We start from the raw sequence: 12,131 nt of genomic DNA, 5'->3' as shown, positions 1-12,131 counted from the left end.
TCCCACCACCCTGCTCTGACTGCCCTGGGTGTGCACGCACGCCCGTCCCACCACCCTGCTCTGACTGCCCTGGGTGTGCGCGCACGCCCGTCCCACCACCCTGCTCTGACTGCCCTGGGTGTGCACGCACGCCCGTCCCACCACCATGCTCTGACTGCACTGGGTGTGCACGCACGCCCGTCCCACCACCAGAGAACATGGATGACACTTGAGGCTGTCCTCTGGCTTCCACTCACACACACACATGTATACCTGTAAACACATACATGTGCATTTTTAAGAAGTCATTTTTGAGTCAGGCACGATGGCTTGTGCCTGTAATCTTAGCGGTTTGGACACTGAAGTTGGAGGAATGCTGAGTCCGATGTCTGCTATAGGCTGAGACCTGTCTCAGAAACAAGGGGACAAGGATGAAAAGACAGCAGCACACGCCTGTAACCCCAGAATTTTGGAGGCTGATGCAAGAAGGTGGCTGCAAGTTCAAGGCTGTCCTGGGCTACATGGCAGCTTTGAGGCCAGCCAGGTCCATATAGCAAGGGCCTCCCTCAAAAACGAATAACTAAATAAAGTAAAATAAAAACAAAATTCAGCCTTTACGCTGGGTGTGGTAGCGTACAGCTGTAATCCCAACCCTCAGGAGGCCTAGGCACAAGGATCTGAAACTGAGACCAGCCCAGACACTCAGTAACACTCGCCTTAGAGCAGGACAAAGCATTTTGGTGGTGAGGGAAAGAAGAATGAGTAAATAATCTTAAGACGTTCTTGGAATGTTTGAAAAAAAAAACACTAAGTGGAAAGTAGAAGATTAAAATAGTTTCATAGGGTAGAAAATGTGTTTGAATTTGCATGCGAATGTAGAAAATTCTAGATGGCTATAAATACTCAACAGTTACATCTGTTAGAGTGCTTTTAGCTTTCATATTTCTGGTTTTCAGTGTGGTTTCTTTTTCTTTTTTAAAAAAATTTATTTAATTTTACTCTATGTGCATTGGTCTGAAAGTGTCAGAACCCCTGGACCTGGAGTTCCAGACAGGTGTGAGCTGCCATGTGGGTGCTGGGAATTGAACCCGGGTCCTTTGGAAGAGCAGACAGTGCTCTTAACCACTGAATCATCTCTCCAGCCCCTTGGTTTTTGGTTTTGTTGGCATTTTCCATTTCTCACGTTTCTTTTTTAAACAAGAACATTTTTTTCCAATAGTTTTCTTGAGTGCCTTATTTATTGCTTCTAGAAAAGAATTCTAAAACTGTGTAGGCAGTGATAACAATGAAGTAAATATGTAGCTTGCAAAGAAGTGCTTAGAAACAAAACGTTAAAAAAAAATGTGCTGTAGTGCCGGGCAGTGGTGGCACATGCCTTTATTCCCAGCACTCAGGAGGCAGAGGCAGAAGGATCTCTATGAATCTGAGGCTAGCCTGGGCTACAGAGCAAATTCCAGGAGGGCCAGGGATATGCAGAGAAACCCTGTCTCAAAAAACAAAACCACACACACACACACACACACACACACACACACACACGCTTGCGCTGTAAAAGCCATCCTCATAGCTCATTAACGGTTGTCTGCCTTTACACTGGCTGGTTCCTGGGTCACATCTCAAAGCTGAAACTGGCTGTGATTGAACTCCCCAGGACTACCTTATGGCACTGTCCCTGCAACAAGAGCAGCAGAGCCAAGAAATCAACTGGGAGCAAATCCCAGAAGGAATCAGTGACCTGGAGCTGGCGAAGAAACTGCAGGAGGAGGAGGACAGGCGGGCCTCTCAGTACTACCAGGAGCAGGAGCAGGCGCAGGCGGCCGTGGCTGCCGCCACCACTTGCACACAGGCCCAGGTAAAGCCACACCTCTGCCAACCTCAGGCGCGACAGTTACACTAGCAGGAAAGAAACTTCTGTTTGGCAGAAGTAGTTGTAAGCTGGCTCTGGCTTTTTAGCTGTGTTAGCATGTCAGCACCCAAGGGTTTGGGTCTTTGTTGTTTTCCTTTGTTTTTATATTTATTTATCTTACTTTATGTGTATGAGTGTTTTGTTTGCACACACATCTGTGCACTATGTGTGCACCCAGTGCCTGCAGAAGTCGGAAGAGGGCATCTGATCCCTAGAAACTAGAGCTATGGACAGCTGTGAGCCACCATGTGGGTCTAGGACTGGAGCCCAGGTCCCCTGTGAGAACAAGTGTTCTTAACTGCTGAGCTGTCTCCCAGCCCTATCTAGGAAATATTTTCATATTGTTCTAAGTTTTCTGCTATCCTATTTCTGCTTTCGTGATTTTTTTCAGAGGTTCTGATAAGATTATTTAGCCTTTTTCTTAAGTTAATTAGAGCTACAGACTGTAAACTAACCTGAGAAAGTGTTCCCTTTGAGCTAGTGGCAACCTGAGGTCTGCCTGGGCACTGTGCAGGTTTTGGAGCCAGAGAGATAAGGGTTCACTGTCACTGCTGGTCACCCTTCCTGTCGCAAACACCTGTCACAGCCCTCCTCTCTCCTGGCCCCTCTCCCTGTCAGTAAAACAGAGACCACATCCTGAGGCGTTTTTAGAAACCAGAATGCTGGCATTTAACTCAGTTTCCAACAGGGATCCAGCACAAGTTAGTGTCTCTCTCCTTGTCACCTTTGTTGGCTCACGTTTTAGGCTGTAAAATACGACTGTCACACAAGCCTCTGCATGCTAACCCTCACTTGATGAACTAAAAAGTAGCCCTCTCTTTTATTTTAACCTACACCATGCCAGAATGTCTCCCTTTTGGCGTGGGTATACAAAAACACAGGATGGAAACCAAGCACATAATTCACTGGGATGATGGCTCAGCATACACGAAGACCTGAGTTCAAACCCCCAGGAGTCACATAAAAGGCCAGACATAACCATGCACCTCTAACCCCAGAACTGCGGTGGGCAGACAGGATCTCAGGGCCTTGATGGCCACCAACCTAGCTGCAGATTCTGTGGGAGACCATCTCTCAAGGAAATCAGGCTGACAGCAACAGAACACCAGATGTACACCTCTGGCTTGTATTCACACCACATGCAAGTGCACAGACAAATTCTCTCTCCTCTTTCCCTCGCTTTCTTCACTAAATACACGTAAAACTTCTGCCTCTAAATCAACACTGACTACCCACACTCAGCAGTGAGTCCTAGCATGTGAGAGTCAGCTTTTCATTTCATCGAGTTCTCCGATCTCATAGCACACAGCTGTTATTTTACACTCTCATCTCTCAGGATTCCTGTTTTCGGCTTTTAAGATCTGTTCATTATGATATTTAATGAAGTCCTGAAGTTTACCAAAATTGTCACTTTAACATAAATGACTTTTAAACTAAAAGCTTAAGTGACTATGGATAATTATACATTTGGAATAATGAGTACATTAATTATTTATACATTATTTAGACATGAGCTAGCTTGTATATTAACTACTTCTCTCCGAAGTAACTTAGAGAAGAAAGGTTTGCTGTGGCTTAAGGCAGAGGGCACAGCTCACCGTGGGGAGGAAGGCATGGCCGTCAGCCGGTGCTCAGCTGGTGGAGGGAGTTGGTGGCACAGGATTTCCATCCCTTCCATCAGGAAGGAGCCGCAGAACTAAGCAGGAAGACACGCCTGCAGCGTCCCTCACACTCACCTTGACACGAACCAGCTAGGTCCTCTTCCTAAGATGCCCAAACCTCCTGCAGCCACAGGCCAGCTGACGGGGTGCCCAGGAGAGTTAATCACCCCTTCCCACGTGTGGCTCTCTTACAGCCGGGCCAGCCAGCACAAGCCTCTCCATCAAGTGCAAAGCAGCCTGGGAATAGTGACCGGAAACGCAAGGAACCTCGGGAAAAAGACAAAGAGAAAGAAAAGGAAAAAAATAGCTGCGTGATTTTGTAGGAAGTGCTGCCTGCCATCTGTGGGAACCACCTGTGCAGATGGCGGAAAGGAAGACCCAGTACCTACCGACCGTGCCTGATCTCCCAGGGGACTTTGCTCATGTTTTCCAGGGGAAGGCTGTTACTTTGTTACAATCAACGTTTTCAAGTTTCACAATACACTCTTTATGAGCTGGAGTTTTACGTTACAAGTGGGAACTGTTGTGTGTTGTCACTCGTAGCCAAATAAGTGTATCACTCCTATTTTGTGTCTAGTGACATCGCAACTCCAATCTGTTAAGTAAGCTACCATGTTCTGTCTGACAATGGATGGAGGTCACTTAGTGAGTTCACTCTTTCTCAAGATGTAATTATTAGCACAATTATTTCAGAGACTTTATGTCATTAAATTATGTTCTAATCCATGAGAAATGAGGAGTTTGGTATAGGGAGGGGGAAAGCAGGAGTAGTGACTAGTTCAGGCCTTGAACAGTTTACCTTTCTCTAGCAATGTACATTTTAGCTATTATCTTGAGAGCTTGGATCTAATTTAGATAGAAAAAAATATTTTTTATTTTCCAATAGAAAAAAAAAATCACACTACACTAATACTTATAACCTATCCAGATCAGATACTGACCTTGTAGTTCTGTGAGATGTTGAGGAATTTCAACACTTCAGGCAGCCTGAATGGTGGTCTCTGTTTGCCAAGCATGTAATGCTTGGAGGAGGCGAGCACATGCGTGCGTGTTCAGCCTTGTAAATATAAGGACAGAGCAAAGTGGCGTTCACTGTCTACCTTTTTCTAGAATTACCTTGAACCTTAAATTTTAAATCATGTTTATTGCTAGAAAATTAAGCATAGTTATTTAAACCAATAAAAAGCACATTTCTGAAGGAGAGTTAATCTCTTGACTCTAGTGAAAAGACATTATTAAAATTCTGAACATAGGTAGGAATCTGAAAGAATTTATGTAAAAGCAATCAGAATTTTTAACTTATGAGAACCAAATAAACCTAAGACATCTTACGTCATTCACAGGACTCTGAAAGAATATTTACTCAGCTCTGTGATGAGGCGGCACATTGTGTATCTAGATACAGTTTGGAGAACTATCCTTAACAGGTCTTTTTATATACTTTGTATTTAAAGTTTGTTTCAGTCATTTTTGAAAATTATTGCCAGTGCAGGTAGCTGTGTGATTTGTCCTAAGCCTCAGTAAACTTGTGGTCTGGAGGCAACAAAAGAAAAAAAAAATAGTAGTTCAAAGTTTCTTACGACTACTGTCACTGAGGTTCCCAATGATCCCAAGCCAGGTGTGGGACGAACCTATATGTAAAAAGTGGAGTTTTATCATGAAAGGGTCTAAGGGGAAAAAAATCCAGGACCAGGCTATGTGTCCTTCTACATCAGACGTCTATCCATGCTCTGTTATTTCTTCAGATTTCCTATGCTAGCATGGGCACTAATCAAACAACTGCCTGGGGTGTAAGATTTGTAAATAAAATACCTGGTAAGTCTCTTGATTCCAACCTAGAATGCACATGAATTGTCAGAGCTCAGACCCCTTTGGGTGGGCTGACCCCAGCGTACCCCTGATAGCACCCTGCTGATTGGAGGAGAAAGCTCAAACCTCAGGGTTTGCTTTTTCCAGAACAGTCTAACTTAGAAAACAATAAACCTTGAGTAATTTTAAAAAGTATACTTGAGGCATATTTTTCCATAATTATATACAACATCTATTTATTGCCCTTAAGGAATCTATATATAAAAATTATGTTATTTTTTACTATCTTAATTTGATCCAAAGATAATACTGCCATACTGTATTCCCTCTAGGAGAAAAAAAAAACAGAAAAAGAAAAAACAAAACAAACACAACTTACTCAAAGCCAGCAGTACTGCTGTCAGATAAGTAGATGTCAGTGTGCACTCGTGACAAGCCGTGCGTGGTCTGTTGATCTGACCTTTTCTTATGTGAGATTTCCAAGGGAGGCTTGGCTACCTTCCTGGATTCAGCTTGATATGACAAGCGTCATAATAAGATATTTGCTTTGATTACTGTGGAAGAAATTAAATGTTTGACTCTATTAAAACAAAGTTCTGAGATATGCTTTCCTGTTCTTGAAGACTGACAAGGGTCTAAACTGCCATGTGTTTATTTCCTGTGTTCTGCTGAAGGTAGCGAGCAGGAGTCAGGCGTGCTGTTGCTTATTTGGGTACACAGGACTTTGAAAATGTTATTTTGAGGGATTTTTCCCCTCGTAATACTTTGTACTACTTGAAATTGCTACACATATATTGCTAACAGACATTAGAATTTAAACATTTTAAAATTTAGTGATTCTAGGCTAAATTTCAGGCCGGTTTGACTCATGCCCACACTACATGAGAGATAGCAGAAGGCAGGTGGAGGGGCAGACATGGCCCCCAGCACCTTTCTTTGGCTTTCAAAGCATGGTCTTAAGGTTAGTGGCCAGTCTGCATTAATGTGCACGTTGTCATGAGTAACCCTGTGTGTGACAGTCTGCGGCTTACACTAGCTTGTCAATACCTAGACTCATGTGCATGTTTCTGAGGCAGGTTTCCGTGACTTCTGTTTGGGTCTCAAAGCAATCTGAAAACTTTCTATCAAATGTAAAGGTTGTCACTTTAAAAATACTCAGACACACACCTGGACTAGGAGCGTTGCCAAGTGGTAGAGCATTTGCCTGGGGTGCACAAGGCCCTGGGTTCAATCCATATATATACACACACACACACACACACACACACACACACACACACACACACACACACACACACACACTGAGCAGTGCGATGTGAGGCAGCTAATCGCAACTTTGGCCTTGTGCCCAGCCAGCGTTCACAGGTAGAATAACTCCCTCCATGTCAGGGTCAGGCTAGGATTTGAGCAGGACAGAGCCTTAAGTTTAGAATTAACATTCTAGAACACTCTAGAATTAACATTCTATATCTATCTCGCTTTCATTGCCTCTTCTTTGGTTTGATAATTTACCACATATTACGTTTTGAATTCTTTCCCATGCTCCTTGATCTTGGCTACCTAAGCAAGTTAGTGTCGGGTTAGTTGGCTACACTCCGTGCTAGCCACTCTACACGCTGACGAAGGCTTCCCAGCATTTTGTTTTCCATGAATCATAATGTAAGTGTAGGCCTTGAGGGCCGGAGGGCAGATGCAAGGAAAAGGTGTGACCCCATCACTGTCTGTGTCGCATGTGAATGAATAACTGTAGCAGAATGAATAATCCTAGCAGATTAAGGCAAGAATTTTCAGGACTGTCCTCCAGACATGGTCTTGCTATACAGCCAGGCAGGTCTGGAAATGACTGTTGTAGCCCTGGCTACCTTCAAACCCAGAATCCTCCTGCTGCAGCTTCTCACTGCCATGACTACAGGCATAAGTCACCCTAGCCAGCTTGTTTAAACTTTCTTTAGAAAAGCAAACAGCAAACTGATTGCATTTTGCTTAGCTTTCTTATTCATTGTAGCAGTTATTTTCTTTATGACAGAAAGCACCTTTCACTGTCTTAGACATGTAACTTAAATTGACAAATTAATATTTGACAAAGTAAGGCAGAGACATTAAAGACGGTCACTCGTTTATGTTTTAAGGAATTAGACGTGTGAAATTCTAGCTCATTTGGGGTTTGAAACCTGACTTTGTCTGGGCGTGGTGGTACACGCCTGTCACCCCACGTCTGAGCGGCTGAAGGAAGGGGATCCTGAGTTCAAGGCTCTCATGAGCAAGTAGTAAGACTCTGTTTCCAAAAACAAACCTGACTTTTGTCTTGCTTTGGCAATCATTGTGTGCCTCAGTTTACTCTTTGTGCAGGTGCTCCTCTTCCCCCCACCCCCAGCCCCCAATGCTTGGTTCTCCTAAGTAAATGCCACAGCACCGAGAATTACTGAGATCATCACAGACATTGTACATCCTCTGTTCTTGAACATGCAGACTTTCCTATAATGACTTAAATCAGTTTTTTTTTAATGCTGTTACAATTTGTAGAATTCCTTTGAATGTGGCATGATGGCTTTCAAAAATATATTTTGCAGTTGCTTTTGTATTCAGTAGACTAGTGTCAAGAACAAGGGATATTTGAGCATATAAAATGCACTTTAATGTCTTTTTTCCCAGTATCTTTCACAGCTCTAGCGTTTAGACCCCATTGGCTTACCTCTCCATGGTCGAGCAGTACCAATGACTGACTCTCCCCACTGCCATCAGTGTAGACGACTTATTGTGGGTTAGTGTGAAAATGGACTCTGATCGTGGGCAAGTCAGCTTCTATAGGCAGCAAGGGAGAAGCCGTAAAGCGACGTGTTTGAGTCTTAGAGTCCCGGGTTCTCTGGTAATTTAGCATCTTTTGTTACTGATGTCTGACACTTCTTAAACTGTTAAGGGGAAATTTATGAAGAATTGAATTTAAAATAACTTTAAAATTAAAAGCTCCCTAAAAGGAATAAATTACATGCCATAAAACAGAAGGAAACTTTGCAGGACGCTGGAAAACTTACTTTGAAGATCTAAACTTTAATTCATGCATGTCTTCATCCTGATAATTCTGCTGTTAGGAAACAGAGCTTAACAAGCTGATATATGCATATATTTTTTTACACGTAAGATTCTAGCTTCTGTCTTCAGAACTCAAGAAAACTAAACAAACAGGGTAAAAATCTTCAACTCTTGCCTCAAATTCAATGTTCCTTTGTCCTGACAAAGGTTAGACTTGTCTAGTAAGCTGGTATTTTAGGGCATGATACCTTCCTGTTGACTGGTTAAGATACCATGGCAGAGATTGTAAGCCCAAGCTTTGCCCCACAGTAAAGTGGACAACAAAAGCCTCCTTGTCCCAGAAAGTGTCCACTGTCCCTAGCATGAACTATAAAGACTTCCTCAGCTCACTTCATAATTTGTCACTGGTCACCCTTTACTGTTCTGTCCATCTGTGCTGTACCGTCTGGAGAGGCGGGCGGCCCCGTAACTGGAGGATGCGCACCTCGCAGCCCTTTCAGTGGCAGCCCTTGCTTCTTTGGCTCCAGGACTCATTGTACAGGAAGCCGACATGCTGGTTAGAAATCATGAGGCGCCGGTGACCCCCAGCAGAAAAGCCCAGGAAGCAGCTGTAAGTCATGCAGTGAGCTTTAAGACAGAGATTGGTGTTTAATCTTTGAAAATGATGTCTGGTTTGTCGAATGTTTGTTGCTGTTCGTTCCCATGCATTATTTAACATATGACATGACCACTGTGACAGGATGCAGCATCTCTTCACTTCCCGTGTTTTTTCTAGAAGTTTTTTTTTAAAGACTTATTTTCCTCAATAAAATGACAACTGATATCACAGATCCATATAAGGCCAGATAATGGAAGACTGATGTGTTTCTGAAAAATGACAGAAGGGACAATCTCCCAGGAAACTCATTTCCTAATGCCAGCACATTTGACTCTCTTCCCTTGACTTGGGCTGATTAAGTAGGCTGAAACATTGCTCGAGAGAGCAACCAGTTAAGTGGACCGATGACAGAAACTATCCATTTGAACAGTAGTAACACAAAGAAACAGAGTTTCTTCCTCCACTTGAGCGTGTGGCTACCCTGCTGACATGTGGCGCTGATGCCAGCTGAAATGGGCTCTCAGAACTGACTGTGAGGCCTCAGGGCCTCTACTCCCTGCCCTGCCTGCCCCAGCATCTTTCCTACTTCTAACAATCCATTCTTCTGCTTTGAGTGCAAGTGGAGAGCAGTGAGGAGTGGAGAGCTGACCGCGGAGCCCTGGGACACGCTCTGTGAAGCACAGCCCGAAGTGGGCTGCCCACCGAAGGGCAGCACAGCCCTAAGTGGCCTGCCCACCGAAGGGCAGGACTGGGTCCTGTTACGTGAACTTACTGTTTCAATGTTAACTATGCTATGAACACCTCTAAAAGTTATGTCTTAAATTTCAAGTTTCACTTTTGGGAACTATTCCTGAAAAGACATGAGTATAGATGGGAAAGTATAAAATGTTTCTGACACAGTGATTCAGTATTATTCAGTGTTTAATCTCAAATTCGTTGTTGTACCACAAATGTAGTGTCATTGTTGGATTAAGACATTGGATGTTTTTGTTAATACTCTTAAAACTGTAACCAGTGGATAACACCGTAGTATTTTTTATTATAGATTATATTTTATTTCAATAAACTTTGATATTTAGACTGAACACTCTCTGTGTGTCAGGTCATCACCCTAAGTTGCCACCTGTATGGATGGTCACATTTACCTGAGACTCATTAAGATCACTGTGTGACACAGGGACAGTGAACAGTCAACTCTAAGCTCCAGTGAGGGAGAGTCACCGTCCACACAGCTCTCTTATTGGACAGTCAGGAAGACTGCTCCCTCCCTCTACCATGGGTTCCAGGCTGCCAGGCCAGCGCCACAGGCACCTCTGCCCACTGAGCCATCTCAACTAGTATGATTCAGAACAGTTTAGGCTGTAGCTCAAGACTGGTATAGAACAGCTACAGTCACGTATAATGCAGCTTTTAAAAACTCCTGTGGCCACTCATGGTGGTCCACACCTGCAATCCCAGCACTCGGGTGGCTGACGCAGGACTGACGTGACCTACAGGCAGCCTAGGCTATGAAGTGAGACGCTGCCTTAAGTTTCAAACAAAATGCTCTTTTGATCTAAAGGGCTCCGACCAGAGGCCGGTTTCCCCTATTGAGTGACTAAGTTCAAACCTCACCCACACTCCTTTTTAGGGTCTCAAATGTTAGACTACATCCATACTTAAAGACATCAGGGATAGGACAGATGGCTTGAGGCAGTCATACCCACAATGAAATTATTCAAATTAGTTCAGAGGGGAGCCCTAAGTAATTGCAAACCTCACCCCACTTGCCGTCAATAACTGCCCTCCCAGCTGTGTAGCTGGTTGTGGCAGCCAGGCAGGTGATGGCACAGGCTTTCCTTCCTCAGGGCCGTAACCAGGATACCCACTTTCACATACTTGAGCATCATACTGAGTCTCACCATCACAGGCATCTTTAACTTTAGAGGTGCAAGCTTGGGATTCGAACACTGGATACTGAGACACCAGCAATCAAGGAATTCCTGACCAGCCTGGCTACACAAGACCTTGTCTCAAAGCAAAGATGAGAACAGTGAGCCAGACATGGCAGTGCGTATTTGTAATTGCAGTGCTCAGGTGGAAGACGTGAACTCAATGCCAGTTTGGGATACAGCAAAACTCAAGGAAGGGTGGAGGGAAAGAAGGCAGGCCATAAACTGGGCACAATATCTGAAAAATAGTATATAAAGAGGGCTTAGAGACAAAAAACAATTAAATTGGAGTAAAAATGTAAACAAATAATTTAAAGCTATACCAATGGTCAAAAGCATGTAAAAATATGCTAACATCAGCACCATGCATGGTGGTGCACACCTTTAATCCCAGCACTCGGGAGGCAGAGGCAGGTGGATCGCTGTGAGTCCAAGGCCAGCCTGGCCTACAAAATGAGTCCAGGACAGCCAGGACTGTTAGACAAAGAAAGCCTGTCTTGAAAAACCTTTAAGAAAATGTTATATATACCATGCCTGGCTAATTCCAGGACTCTTACGGTAGAACTGACCTTTGAAGTTGTCTACTGACCTCTAGACATGCACTGTGCACTTTTTGTAGATACAAAGATGCACAAACTTCTTAATTCCCAGCAGTTTCTTGTGATGTTAAATATACACTGCCATATGTAACATCTGACAATTCCAAGCCTACTTACTTACCTAAGAGAAATTAAAACATGTACAGAGACTTGTACACAAACATTTAAAATTTTCATTCATCAAACTGCAACAAGTTTCCATCACTGAGTGAAGGCACATATGAACAACGGAAACCTGCACAGCAACAGAAAGGAACTGCTGACACACAGCAGCATGGCCCAAATCAAACTCCATACTGAGTTAAAGGGTGTTATGTGAAACTTAAAAAATAAAAGGCAACAGTAAGCCCAGCATAGTGACACACGCCTTTAATCCCAGCACTCAGGAGGCAGAGGCAGGAGGATCGACGTGAGTTCAAGGCCAGCCTGGTCTACAAAGTGAGTCCAGGACAGCCAAGGCTACACAGAGAAACCTTGTTTTGAAAAATGAAAAAAAAAAAAAAAAAAGCAACAGTAGCTGTCTAGCTGTCTGGGCTGGAGACGGGGTTTGGGCTGATCAGGAAAGGGCATGGAGAGCTGGAGGGACGGCTCACAAGAGCGTGTACTGCTCTCACAGAG

At 43.8% G+C, this 12,131-nt stretch overlaps 1 protein-coding gene and 1 long non-coding RNA gene across 2 annotated transcripts in view; one reads left to right on the top strand and one right to left on the bottom strand.

The window, feature by feature from the left end:
• Positions 1–5,957, top strand: part of MINDY2 (MINDY lysine 48 deubiquitinase 2) — a 64,250-nt gene extending 58,293 nt beyond the window's left edge. Inside the window, exons 8-9 of the mRNA XM_084782739.1 lie at positions 1,631–1,831; positions 3,741–5,957. Of these exons, the coding sequence (XP_084638865.1) occupies positions 1,631–1,831; positions 3,741–3,869 (330 nt within the window). The 3' untranslated portion in view covers positions 3,870–5,957. The remainder of the gene's footprint in view (positions 1–1,630; positions 1,832–3,740) is intronic.
• On the bottom strand, positions 4,838–10,345 carry LOC311598004. The gene is made up of 2 exons (XR_014779431.1): positions 6,608–10,345; positions 4,838–6,576 (listed from the first exon to the last, which is right to left on the bottom strand). It is a non-coding gene; the product is annotated as an uncharacterized lncRNA (long non-coding RNA).
• Between the last annotated feature and the right edge of the window lie 1,786 nt (positions 10,346–12,131).

Source organism: Acomys minous (assembly GCF_964271855.1).
Source record: "Acomys minous genome assembly, chromosome: 5".
Lineage (NCBI taxonomy): Eukaryota > Metazoa > Chordata > Mammalia > Rodentia > Muridae > Acomys > Acomys minous.
Note: the sequence above shows the minus strand (reverse complement) of the source record. Positions and strands in the feature narration are given on the sequence as shown.